Consider the following 14,165-nt stretch of genomic DNA (forward strand, 5'->3'; position numbering starts at 1 on the left):
ACCACAAGGATTGCAACATCATCAGCATAACCTAAGGCGAAAACCCCACTTTTGTTGAGTGTCCTTATAAGGTCGTCTGCTACCAAATTCCAAAGGAGAGGAGAGAGAACCCCCCCCCCCCTGAGGGCATCCTCGAGTAGTTCTTGCTTTGATCGTGTCATTATGGAGTGAGAGCCTAACCTTCCTACTGTGAAGCAAGGATTCAATCCATCTACATATTATACCGTGAAAACCTCTTCCTCTCACCGCATTAAGAATTGCTGGAGTACCAGTATTATCAAAAGCACCTTGAATATCGAGAAAGGCACCCAGGGCCACTTCACTGCTCTCTAGAGCTTTCTCAATCTTGCTTACAAGTTGGTGCAACACAGTCTCGCATGATCTTCCTGAGACATACGCATGCTGATTATTATGAAAAGGATGTGTCCTAAGAGCTGTATCCATCATATATCTTGAGACCAACTTTTCTAGGATCTTAAGGAAGAAAGAAGATAGAGAAATGGGTCTAAATGACTTAGGATCAGTGTAACTATCCCTTCCTGGTTTAGGAATAAATGCGATACTTGAATTACACCACCCTAAGGGAATGTGTCCTAAGGCTAAGCTGGCTCTGAAAAGTTTTCGGGATAAGTTAATAATCCTACGTATGGAAACACTGCTAGTACCGGGATGCGCGGAAGGATAGGCCAACATTCATCGTTTCAATTTCAATACGATACTGAATACAATTCCTCATTGAATTTATAAAAAGAGAAAAGAATTTATTTATAAAAATAAATACATCTGCCTTAAAAAATAAGGTTGCCAATGACACAGAAAAAATTATACAAGATAAAATTGTATAAGACTGATTAATTTTGATGTTTGCCATATAGATGATTTCTCATTATGCTCAATGAACCTCTTAATGTTTCATGAGTAATAATTTTCAAAAAGGATCTGTCCAAATCATATTGTTTCCAAAAGTTCACAAAAAATTTTGATAATGTTCCTCTTGAACCAATAAACAATCCAATCACCTCAACTTTCCAAATTTTAAAATTTTGCTTGAAATATTCAAAGGTAGGATCATATTTTTTTTTCTTTTCTTCATTTACTTCGTTAGGTTGATTTATGTTTATTTCAAATCGAATTGTTGAATCGAGAATTATGCCTTTGTTAGTTTCTCTTTCTATCAATAAAATATTTACTCTTCTGGTGCTTCATTTAGAAGAAAGACAGTGTACTTCTTCTTGCACTTCCCATGTGTTATACCTTTTTCGGAAGGCATTTGCTATGATACTTCTTATTTTGTGGTGCCTAGTGATTCTTAGAAGTTCACCAAACGGACAGAAGCCAAGGGCATGTGCAAGGGTTTCAATCTCACCACAGGCATGCCTGCAGCGGTTATTGCCCTGACTTCTGCTGTGGAGAACACGCACTGGCACCACATTTGCAATCATTTTTATACTGTCTTTCCACTCAGATTCTGACAAGCCTTCTTTATTAATAATACTTTTATTTCCCGGAGTATAGTCTTTGAAAAGTTCAACACCTTTACCCTTTCAATACTGATTCAACCTTTAATAAACTCAAAAAAACTGCACTTGTAGGAGTTTATAAAAAAAATGTTATCCTGTTAGTTGAAACATTTAATAGTTTAGTTTGGTATTACTTTTTGTCTCCGGTACAAGCATGGTAGTTATTTTTCCTATATCACATATTTCTTCCGATATAAGCCGATGATATCGCAAGCAAAATATCGATATATATATCAGTATCTGAAGCACCGTATCGTCTATCTGCTAGTGTCAAGTCAAGGCCAAGTAGAACATAAAGTGTGAGGTTAAGTTAGTTGGTACTCTTAATTTTCCAGATTCCAGATGTTTAATTCTTTTCTTATTGGTTTTATGAGTAAACTATTTAGGCCTACATTTTTTCTAATAATTCTCGATTCTGACTATTCGATATTTTGACTGATATTATACTTGACTGATATTAGACTGATATTAGACTGATATTATACTTTTTCCTGGAAAAAGTATAATATCAGTCTGGAAAACCTGGAAAAGTCAGGGAATTTCATTTTCCAAAATCAGTACCAACCCTGTTAACGTACATGTTACATGTTTTGTGGCCTGTGTATTTATTTATTTATATATTTGCCAACGGATTAACACAAATAATACAGGTTGATTACATGGACAGTTTGAATTGTTCTTAAGTACTATAGTTCTTTTCATAAAAATGTAAACGTTGGTTTATGGTACTGCTACTTTTCCTTAGAACCGGTGGTAGCAGTAAGAATCATTTTTACGTACAAACACATCACTATTTACAACTATCGTTATCGTTAGTGCTGCACCTTATTTCTTGTTAAATTTAATTGATGTCTTACTGTATAATTTTTGCGTTTTCTGTCTGGACTCCAAAATGTTAGTTTATCCTATTATAATGATTAAACATTAGTGAAAGATTTTTTTAGCAAACCAACATGATTTTTTAAAGCTTGGCGTTGTTAACGTATAAATGTTTTTTAGACTGTGTATTTATTTACTTATTTATATATTTGCCAAAGGATTTACACAAATTTTACAGTTTGAAAAATCGATTATCATAAAATTTGATGACAATACCAAAACTTTCAAATAATTATTTTGTTTGTAGACTACTTTGCTTTGATTAAAGCGTAGCAAATCCCTTAATTCAATTCTGTATTTGTGCGTGTATGTCTGTTGGTAACGCATTAATGTCGTCAATTCTCAGTGTTTCGTGAAAAAGACAAGATCACCTTTGTTAATGAAAATTTCAACCCGAACAAAGTGTGCAGTTGTGAGGTAGCACTGTGAAAGGTAACTTTCAATTACAGGCCTACCTTAGGGCTATGCCTCATATATCTATAAAGCAAGTCCTTTTATCATTAGATATAAAATATGGACTAACACGATCGGGTGACATTTATTTGCGAAGCATTCGTTTTGGCTTTGAAACTGTCAGATATTGTATTTGCGAAGGTTTATATGCATTCCTATACAGTAGTAGTTTTTGCAGCATATCTGGAAAAAAGCACACTAAATATGCAAACCAACTCCTGTTCTACTACAAGATTTCCGTACGTAGAATGGGCAAACAGATAGTTTTTAAATAAATTAACATAGGCCTTATGGGTTTCCACGTTGATGACGAAATATCAACAGAATATAAACAGAAAATCAAAATGTTCATCTTATTAACCTTTTTAACTGAATTTATTTAGAAACTTTTAACAGTTAAAAATGTTAACAGCTTATTTAGTATGACTTGATTTAAGTAAAGGGTTTAAAGGGCGTAAAAGCAGTATTAGCATTGTAGTATTGGAAAAATTGTCATGTGTTCGTAAAAAACTAATTTATCTGTTTATCATATAGAAGTAAGATCTATTACCGAAATGTACATAAAATGCGATAAATTTAGGTTCCATTTCATTATAATTATAAATTCAAAGGTTTTAACGAACACTCTTTGATCTTTACCGACTTCTGATTTGAAGCACAATTTGTGTTTTAAACATCGAAAAACTGCTTCCAAATACACACTAGATGAATAGCAAGATAGCGAGAATATTTTTTTCTTTTCTGTACAGTATCATAGACTAAGGAAATAAAAGTCTTTCGTTTAGTTTCCTTAGTCTACGACAGTAGCCTCGCCCGGCTGTCAGGAATGGGGTGACAATACAGTGCCAGCTGTAGATACCGTTAGGTCGGTTTATGGTCTTATTGTTTCGCCCTGAGCCTGCGTTAGGGAGGTTTCACTTTGTCTCTCTTGTCTTGGCTACAGAAAGCAACGAAGTTTAGAGAAATTTTCCTTTAGTGAATTAAAAGTTGGCAAATTCAACAATGTAGATGGGATGAGTATTTTCAGATAATGTTTCTTATGTACAGTCATTAACAAGCATCCATGAAAAAAAAACGTATTCTCACTAAAAGTTCCGAAACACAACCTTTATTGACTGAGCTATAGCCTAATTATTTTTTTACTCAGCTGTAAACAATTTACTTAAATCACACTCTTTACTACCCTCCCCGTAGTAGCAAACTTAAGAATCTAATGTTATATAAATAAGAAATAAATATGCTATTTTTAACGAAATAATGAAGTGGAAATACAATCAAGTAATAGTAACATTACTTTTCGCTATATTACAGAAACTAATTAGTTTCTTAATAAAAAACAGGGAGAGCAATAATCATTTTTAGTCTCTAGGGAGTAGAAATCAGCTGTTGTAAACAGTACTAAATTTCAATTGTGGCAATCGTATCGATCAAAATTATGCATCGATTGATTAATTAGATAAGGTTTTAGCCAATTATTGTAGAACGTGGTGTCTTTAACATTAAAAAAAAAAAACATAGAAAGTCAGCATGTGTACAAAAAATACAAAACTTGTATTTTTTCCTGTTTGAAGTAAACACAGTAAAACAGTTCCCTGTTTTCTAGTATGCAAACCACTAAAACAAACAAAAGAAAAGCTCAATAGTGACGCATATGGTTGGAAATCTTATGAAATGGAAATCTTTACAATGGGGTTTTTTACTGTTGATCCTCCTTCGTTTTCTATTATCCTTCCGATTTTGATGGAATTTGGTACAAACGTGTAAAACTACGTTTATTCGAACGATTTGGCAAACCAGCATAATCAGACCATGGGGACGGGGGTTTATGGGGGGGTTTATGGAGTACAAGTAGATTTTCCCATTTTCTACCCTGAATTCACAAAATGTCATAATTAATTTATCTCAAAACCACACTAAATCATTTAGAATATTGAAGCATTGTTCTATGCACAACGGAGACATGTTCAGTTACGGAGATAATAAAAATATTTAAATTTAAAATTTTCATGTTATTCTTATGGATAATAAATACAATTTGGCCATTTTTTTATTAATCTAAAACACACCTCAATATATTCCCCGTAGTAGCAAACCTAAATGCTCACTAACATTAATGTTATTTAGATAGGAAGTAAATCTAACAATTTTTAGGGAACATTTTTATAGTATATTTATACCAGCTGTAAACTTTTCGTAAACATACCAGCCACAGTCTGCTTAGTCTGCAGGTTTGCTGCACATACACATTTAAACATCTCTAAGCGTCTCTTAGAAATAGTTTAGAATATACTTTTAATCTAAGCAACTCTTGTGTAAATTTAAAATGTTACAAATTTTATAATTACAATGTAAGTAATAACGATTATAAAAATTTACTTACCAGAGTTCCGGACCCAAATGTCTGTGTTGTGATGAGGGATGGAGAACATTCTTAGCCCCCTCACTTTGGCTCTGCTGTTTGTACATTTTGCGTAGGCGCACAAATTACCGGACATGTTAAAAATAAAAATACTACTAATTTACATATTAAATTACAATATAAAAATTTACTATAAAACTAAAAATACTACTAAATATTAACACTACAATAAATCGTTACAAATCCGTCAACGAAGGGAGCCGCCGCGGTAGGTGAATACACGTGATCTTGATACGTAAAGCCACGCGAGTGTTGGCGAAGCGCGTGCGTACGGTAAGTCACTTCCTTTGCGTCGCGAAGGTCGGTAACGTAGAGAGCAGTCAATAGCGGAGCGTGGCAGACGACACGCGCCTGCACTCTGGTGAGCTATTGGAGAACGACCGTTGGCTGTCTGCTTTGTTTCCCTTGTCTGTGGTTACATGTAGATCACTTAGGCCCATTCAAGGGAAAGTTGTATCTGATAGTAGTTGACGCACATTCAAAGTGGCTGGAAGTTTTCGAAACTAGTTCGACTTCAGCCAATCACACTATAAATCACCTTCGTGATTTGTTTGCACGGTTTGGTTTGCCAGAGTCAATCCATAGTGACAACGGTCCTCCATTTAGTTAAATGGAGTTTGCCTCATTCTTGAAACATAACGGTATCAAGCACACAACATCGGCTCCGTACCATGCTCAAAGTAACGGACAGGCCGAGAACTCGGTTAAGTATGCTAAGTCAAAGTTAAAATGTGCATTTAGGGAAAATGTAAATACTTCTGTAGCCTTAAGTAGAATCCTTTTTGACTATCGCAATTCTGTGCACATGACCTATAGTGTGTAAAAGGGTAACCAAGAAAGTAGCTCCGGGGAGAAATGATATAATTAAGAAACTCACGAGGGAAAAAAATAAATTAAGGAATAGATATTGGAAGTCAAGAAGTGATCCTGATTGGCATAAGTATAAGGAAATAAGAAACAGATTGAATTCAATGGTCTGGCATGCGAAAAAAAGGTTTTTTACCAACAAACTGTCGACAACAAACAACAGCAAAGATTTCTGGAAATGTATAAAGAATTGCGAAGTTTATAAGAACAATTGTATAGAAACTATTGACGGTTTTGAAGCTAATGACATTAATGAATATTTTACAAAAATGGGGTCTGGTATCAAGGCTGATGAAGAAATTATTAAATTTTATATGACTAATAAACAAGATGAAACAAGAAACGAATGTCGATTTAGTGCTGTCACCGAAGCAACTGTAAAACTAGTGATGAATCAAATAAAGTCTAAAGCTGTAGGCAGTGATGAGATATCAATAGACATGTTAAAAGCTGTGAGTCCGTTTGCTATTGAAGCAATCACACATCTTGTAAATTAGTCACTCATCAGTGGAGTATTCCCGAATGCATGGAAGCAAAGTATTGTCAGGCCATTGCCAAAAACAGCTGCACCAACTAAGGTAGAAGATCTTAGACCAATATCAATACTTCCAGCAATATCTAAAATATTAGAGAAAATAGTGATTGACCAGATATCCCAATTTATGAATGACAATAGGCTGCTACCTAAACTACAGTCAGGTTTTAGAAAAAACCACAGCACATGTACAGCTTTGACCAATTTATTCTGTGACATGATTGATGCCAAGGACAAAGGGAAACATAGCTCACTTGTCATGCTTGATTACTCCAAAGCATTTGATTCTATGGACCATAGTATGCTGATTGCAGAAATGAAATATATGGGTTTTAGTGATAGAATCACTACCTGGATTCGCTCTTACCTTATCGACCGAATGCAGGTTACCAGATTGGGTAGTGAAACATCGTATCCCCTCGTCAAAAAACGGGGCGTTCCTCAAGGTAGCTGTTTGGGGCCTGTACTTTACACGCTTTACACAGCTGACTTTCCCAGCTGTGTAAAACATTGTACTGCACACTTGTATGCAGATGATTCCCAGTTGCACTTGTCTTATGAGCCTGGTTACATGAGTGAGGCCATCGACAAGATCAACACTGATCTGGAGAACATCTCCAAATGGTCTAGCATTAATGGGCTTAGGCTAAATCCAGACAAGTGCACTGTACTTCATACTGTCCCTGTGAACCTAGTACAGACACTGAGAGATAATGGCTTGAGCATAAATCTTGATGGCAGGAGTCTGGCAGTCTGTGACAAAGCCAAAACTCTTGGCGTCATTATTGACAGAAATTTAAATTTTAAAGATCACATCACGCATGTCTCCCAACGAGCAATAGGAAGACTAAGAGGTCTATACAGGTTCAGAGGTATGCTGCCTGAGGCTGCAAAGCTTCAACTCATGCAGTCACTGATATTGTCAGTAGTCTACTACTGCTTCCCTGCATATGGCAATAGTATCACTAAGGAAGACATGTGCAGAATACAGCGAATTCGAAGCTCAGCAATCAGATTTGTATTCTGCCTTAAAAAATTTGATCATGTTTCCCCTTTCCGTGAAGCAGCCGGGATGTTGCCCATGGAAGCCATGTGCAGGTTTTTGACGTGCTGCATGACTCACAGGGTACTGACTCTCCGTGAGCCCGACTATCTTTGCGAGAGGCTTTCTGTCCGGGATGAGGTCATACAACGTAGGACACGTCATGGTGGGAGGCTTCACTTTCCAAGGGTCACCTTGGAATTGGGAAAGAAAAGTTTCTCATATTTCGGACTCACATTGTACAACGAACTACCCGAGAGCCTAAAAACCGTTGCATCCAACAATATCTTTAAGATTAAGATTAAAAAGTTTTTAAAAGATATGAATGTTTAGTTGTAAGTGCAATAGGCTAATGACAAAAGTTGTTCTGAAAAAACTGACATGTATCAGAGAAACGCTGGCTAATAAAGAAGTTTTTATTTATTTTATTTATTTATTTATGACCACTAATGAGACACCTGCTATGTTAATGTTTAATAGACCTTTGAGAACCCGATTAGACCTACTCAGACCTAATTTGTCTGAGACTGTAAATAGACAACAACAAGCTCAAAAGATGTATGCTAGGGGTAGTAAGACTCGATATCTGTTTGAAAACCAAAATGTATTGATTAGAGATTATAGATCTAAGGATAAGTGGATTGAAGGATGTGTGGTTAGACAGATAAGTCCAACTATGTATATAGTTAAGTTAAGTTTGGGGGTTACGTGGAAAAGACACATTGATCAGCTGATAGCTATCGACAGTGGCCCAGTGTTGACATTAGATGCAGACAACAGGCCCACGGCAACTACAGTCATCGCGCGCCCAGCTGTTCAGAGTACACCAGCTGAGCGTGACGTCAGTCCTATGACGCGCGAGCTTCCGGGACATAGTACGCGCTCGTCCCTCTCTCCCATCACTCCGCGGCGCTCTATGGTTCCACAAACAGCTGATCGCAACTCACCACCAGCTGTACACCGTACACCTGTACAACACCGTACCTCCACTACACCACAGAGACGTTATCCCATGAGAGCTAGGAAACCAGTCGAGAGAATAGATTTATAATTAGTTTGTTTTGTTGTCATATAACGGTTGTTGTGTTTGTGTGTTGTTAGGTTGTTTTATTTATGTATTTGTTTGTCAGCGTTTATATTCTATCTGTTTACTGATACTGAAATTGAAAAATAATTATTGGTCACATTTTATGGTCAGATTTAAAGGGGAGGAATGTAATATATTTATATAAGTAATATAACAGTTTTTACTATTTAATAATTTACAAGGCTATGTTGGCAATATTTAAATATGTACGTTGAACTGTAACCGTTTGTATTTCCCACTACCAGTTAATAATATTTGTATAAACGAATGCTATTGGACGATCGAGTCACGCCACTTCCCCAACCCATGAGTCCATGTTAACCGACACCTCTACACCTCAGTTATAGCCAGCTTCCATCCTGAGTAACTCCGGCCCGTTCGGTCGTTAGCAGTTTTACAGTGTTAAACCGTAGTGCTTATTAACTTCCCGATTCCCGTAGTGTAAGACGTCAGGGTGACGTAGTGACTTAGTTACAGTGTATAAGGATAGCACAGTGTCAACGAAGGTACGTCAGGGTGACGACACTTCACTTCCCTTTGAATACGTCTGTTGAAGATAAACCTTTCATAGGTTATGTTACATTTAGGGGTGAAATATTTCCTTAAAAATTTGATATCTTCATATTTCTCATCTTTTACTAATTTAGGATGCAGTAAATCCTTTAAGGTTGAGTACAAGGATAGCCCCGTAACAGACACAAAGAATGAAACCTTGGTTTTATCCTCAATGGTATTAATAGTAAAGAAATGTTCAAGTCTCTCCACATAGTTTTCAAAACTTTCTAAATCCTCATTAAACTCACTAACCTTGCCGATGAGTTGTTTTGCCATGGTAACAGATTGTAGAAAACTTACATAAAATCATCCATAAAATATGTGCTCACGATGTTGCAACATAAAACCATCACGAAGAAACATGAAATGGAGCACTTTGTCTCAACACGAAAACCCGATCCAGGCCTAGCCCACGAAATAATTTGATTAATCACTCAATTAAGTTTACAGTACTATACTTTTCACCGTAACTCGCGTGAATACGTACTTTCTCGTCCCCAGTTAATAAAATGTTACTTAAAAACATAACCAGAATATTACTTTAGCAGTTAATTTAAAACTCTACAAATCACGGGTTATAACTACAGGCAGAAACGCGAGTCTATGCGTACCTGTGTCTCGAACTCAACTGCCGCTCCGATCGTTTCTAGGCCTTTCCTAGAAGCGTAGGGCAAAGTACAAGGGTCGTCTTAATTGTCTCTACCCAGCGCTTCCTCTTGCTATTCTATTATGTAGGCTACATGTTTAAAACCAAATGTCCACTTCTTGACTTTATAATATGAACTAAATATCTTGAGTTGTAATATAAAATAAATAATATACTTCCGATTTATAACAGTGTCACAATGGCTCTCAAAATTGTACTAAAACCTGAAAACCCCATGACAATGTATTTTCCATCATTGATGTACTAGTCTTAAACCTAATACCATGGTCTTTTCTGCTACCAACAAATTATTATATTAGCTGTTAATTTCTTTCCCCAATCTCTCCGCAAATGTTGTGGTCACAAGTAATATAATCCTACTAGGTGAAACCCATCGAAATCGACGGTTACTTTCAAGGCTTACGTTAATTCATCTAACTGCGATGATTTGGGTGAAATATACATATTTTGAGCATTTAGTATTGTTTAAAGAGTAATAAGTGTTAAAACAATAATTATATTAATTGCGTTAAATCAAAATAAGAAGGTTACAATACCTGCAAACTGCCTTTAGTGGTCCTTAAATATCCAACAGGATTACGCGTTTCGGTATTTGTTATACCATCATCAGATCCATATACAAACTTGAAGTTTTTTGACTCATGATGTCACGTCACAGTTTTAAAAACACAGTTACAAAACATTTAAACACGAAAAACTATTTATTTACAGTAGGCCTACTAATTAAAAACGAGAGACAAAAGTGAAGCAATGCATGCATTTTCAATGTCGAGTCTCAACTGGAGGTTATCTTGTCCTAGTAGTTGTACTTTGTACCCCCGGCTTCCTTTATCATTCCTTTCTGTCTCTGTCTAATCCTATTAATGTTTCAAATAATATATTAGACTGGAACAAGCTTTTATCATTTAATAAATCATTAGGGCGAATTTTTGTTGCTTTATATATTTCATAATTTTCCAAAGTTGTCATAGTTCGTCCTTTCCTACAGATATGTAAAGCTGTTAGATTTGTACTGACATTTGAATAACTGTGATTTTCATTAACAAGATGCTCGGCAAAACTGGATATTTGTGTCTCCCTGGTTCGGGGGATATGTTCCTTAAATCTTTTTTCAAAAGATCGCCCAGTTTGACCTATATACATTTTGCTGCAATCATTGCATGTTACTTGATAAATTCCAGATTTGTTATTAATGCTTTGTTTTTCCTTTGGATTAACTATGTTTTCCAATTTATTGCTGGTTCTAAAAGCTGCAATTTTCCCATGCTTTTTTAATTCATTTTTAAGAGTTAGAGGGAATCTGCTACCATATTCGACTGGGACATAATCTGAATTTTTAAACCGTTGATTAGTTGGTTTTGGTTCAGTCCTCTTTCTTAAATGTTTCCCGATTAAATCGTCAATTATATTAGGATTGTAACCATTTGAAATTGCTATATGCTTCAGTGTATTTTTCTCTTCTTTAAAATCTTCTGGACTTAATGGTACATTTAATAAACGGTTCACAAAACTATTATAAGCTGCCATTTTGTATGAAAACGGGTGATGGGAAGTTGCATGTATGGTGGTACCGGTATCTGTAGTTGTAGGTTTCCTGTAAATGTTGAATGAGAATTTACTATTTTCTTTTTTCAGGGTGATATCAAGGAAATTCAACACATTAGCTTGCTCCAATTCTGCTGTAAATTTTAGTTTAGGATGAATGCCATTAATATAGTTATTAAATAGAGCTATCTGTCTTGAGTTTCCGTTGAATAGGACTATTATGTCATCAACATATCTGTAGAAAAATATTATTTTTTCTCTGTATTTATTCTTTTCTGTGTTTATGTGCATGTTCTCAAAATTGTTTAGGAAAATTACCGCTAGTATACAAGATAAAGGTGAGCCCATCGCCAATCCTTCATGTTGAATATAATAGTTACCATTGAAGCTAGTTCATGTTATAATTGCGTTAGTTGCCAAATTTGGTTGATCATTCAATGATTAAAATATTTCCTATACTGTACGTCATCGGAGTTATTATTAGTATGTTATATGGCATCTTTTCCTTTGGAAGAACCTTTAAATACTGTAGTATTAAAATCGTTTTGGTGGATCTTTTGTTGTTAAACACTTTATTTGAAAATAAATTATTTTGGGAAGACATACTCTAACTTCAAAGGGAGGTATGTCCGTTACAGTGTAAGTTTGATTTTTCCTTCATCACTTCGCATCAGTTCATATCGTACTTCTGTGACAATAAATGAACCCTCTAGCATAGTTTTGAGAAATTGATTGTGGGGTTACTGTTAAAGCTGGAATTCCTTGACAGTCAGTTAGTTGTTTTAGCCTTATCAATAACATAAAGTTGTCAATATAATATCTCTACCTAATGTATTTCATATGGTATTGGCGGCTTCATTGGCAACAAATAATGCAAATGACATAGCAATGGGACATTTCCAAAAAGCAAAAATGCTGTAAAATGGCCGTTACGTATATATTGACGTTTACATATTGTTAATCAGCGTATCTTATAAAGGATTATGTGACCTAGTTTAAAAGGAATATGACCTTTCTGTCATGACAGTATCTGCTTAAATAGTGTATTGTCTTTACCATATTTTACAGCCAAAATGTCGTGTTATTTTCAATAATGTTACCAACCCAATGCGCCAAAGTCCGTAATATAGGCAGGTGCAAATAATTTGTCAAGATGGGTACCATTTTAGGCAAGGTTTCTATGTTTGGATTTTATTAGACACGATAAGAGCAGATATTTCTACATAAATATTTGATGTAGAATAATATGATAAGATGTAGGCAAAAGTTGTGAAAAAGGCAGACACCAACCCGTACAATAGATATGTTCAATAAGAAATAATTTAAGAATTGCTGTGATAAAAGGATTTTCCACTGATTTCGTAATGGAACGTTATATTGCAAAACATGACATGATAAAGAAGAAAATCAATTTTAAAATCAGAAAATAACATTGCAAATTAGAATTCAGTAACTCCCAATAAATATGTGTTGTTTGAAATACAATTTAAAAATGAACAGCTGTTTCATTAAAAAGTATAATTCACATGGCCAAAATGTAAACAACTCTGTGGAGGGATCTTTAAAGGCTTCTGGGGCAGAGTCCTAAGGGATTTTGCTAAGGTTTTCTTTTGATAACTCATCTACAGACCAAGACCTTTCTTTGGACACCTCTACCAAGTTTCTACACCCAGCCGTTCTCTCAAATTAGTGGGGACAAAGTTTCCAATTAAATATTTCGATTCGCCCATGTTAATCTTATGGGAGAAAACCCAACTTTGATTTATTTAATAAATTTAATTTGTTTCAGAAGGAGAGTAAAGAAGATTAATACCAGAAAACTACAAGAGATGAATGGTAACAGTAAAAGCAATTCTAGTTATAAAGTAGACAATACCCGTCGCCAAAAACACACAAGGGATTGTTGCAATAAAGAAGAACATGACCGAGAAAGAATGAATGAGGTTTTTTCAAGCTATCTTCAAGGTCAACGTTTGTTTACTGCAGTATCTGACCCAGCTGTATGTGCATATCCTATGTCACTAGGTTATACATATCCAGACTCCATTCCTGTACCTCTTGGATATCCGGTATTCCATCCTCATCAATTTCCTCATAAAGTCCCGTACAATGATCAAAAACATTCTCCGAGAAATAATTTTGTAAGAAAACCTCATGGTAAACAAGACCAAAGTAAAGACACTTTTCAGACGGTAGATGAGTATACAAGTCTACCTCCTGGAAATCTGCAAGATGTAGAGTCTGATCAGCAGCGCAGGTTTAGTGATCCTGGTTTGGCAAATAATAGTGAATCAGAGGTAGATTCTCTTTCAGAACAAGAATCATCAGCATCAGGTTATGGAGATAGTGAACTGACAGCTCAGATAGAAACATTAGTTCTAGAAAATAAAAGGCTCTCTAAAGAACTCAAAGAGACACAATCAGAACTTCAAGATTTGAAAATCGAAATTGCTTCTCTTGCCACAGTGCAATCGTCTTGTGAACCTGGCTTCATATCAGGTTGGTACACTTTCCATACTGTTTAGCCTTACATAAGCCATTCTGTAAACAGTTTTTCACTGAATGACTTTATTAAGTATAAAAAAATGTCTATTCC

At 35.4% G+C, this 14,165-nt stretch overlaps 1 protein-coding gene across 3 annotated transcripts in view; it reads left to right on the plus strand.

The window, feature by feature from the left end:
• LOC128982830 (uncharacterized) overlaps positions 1-14,165 on the plus strand; it is a 107,582-nt gene that overhangs the window by 40,726 nt on the left and 52,691 nt on the right. For 2 of the 3 annotated variants that reach the window (XM_054401855.1, XM_054401857.1), the window contains exon 2: positions 13,359-14,068. In XM_054401855.1, coding sequence (XP_054257830.1) covers positions 13,359-14,068 — 710 coding nt within the window. The remainder of the gene's footprint in view (positions 1-13,358; positions 14,069-14,165) is intronic. The other variant, XM_054401856.1, reaches the window with a different exon arrangement.

This window comes from Macrosteles quadrilineatus, unplaced genomic scaffold, assembly GCF_028750875.1.
Source record: "Macrosteles quadrilineatus isolate MER2022 unplaced genomic scaffold, UCM_ALF_1.0 Scaffold_1__1_contigs__length_201487025, whole genome shotgun sequence".
Classification (NCBI taxonomy): domain Eukaryota; kingdom Metazoa; phylum Arthropoda; class Insecta; order Hemiptera; family Cicadellidae; genus Macrosteles; species Macrosteles quadrilineatus.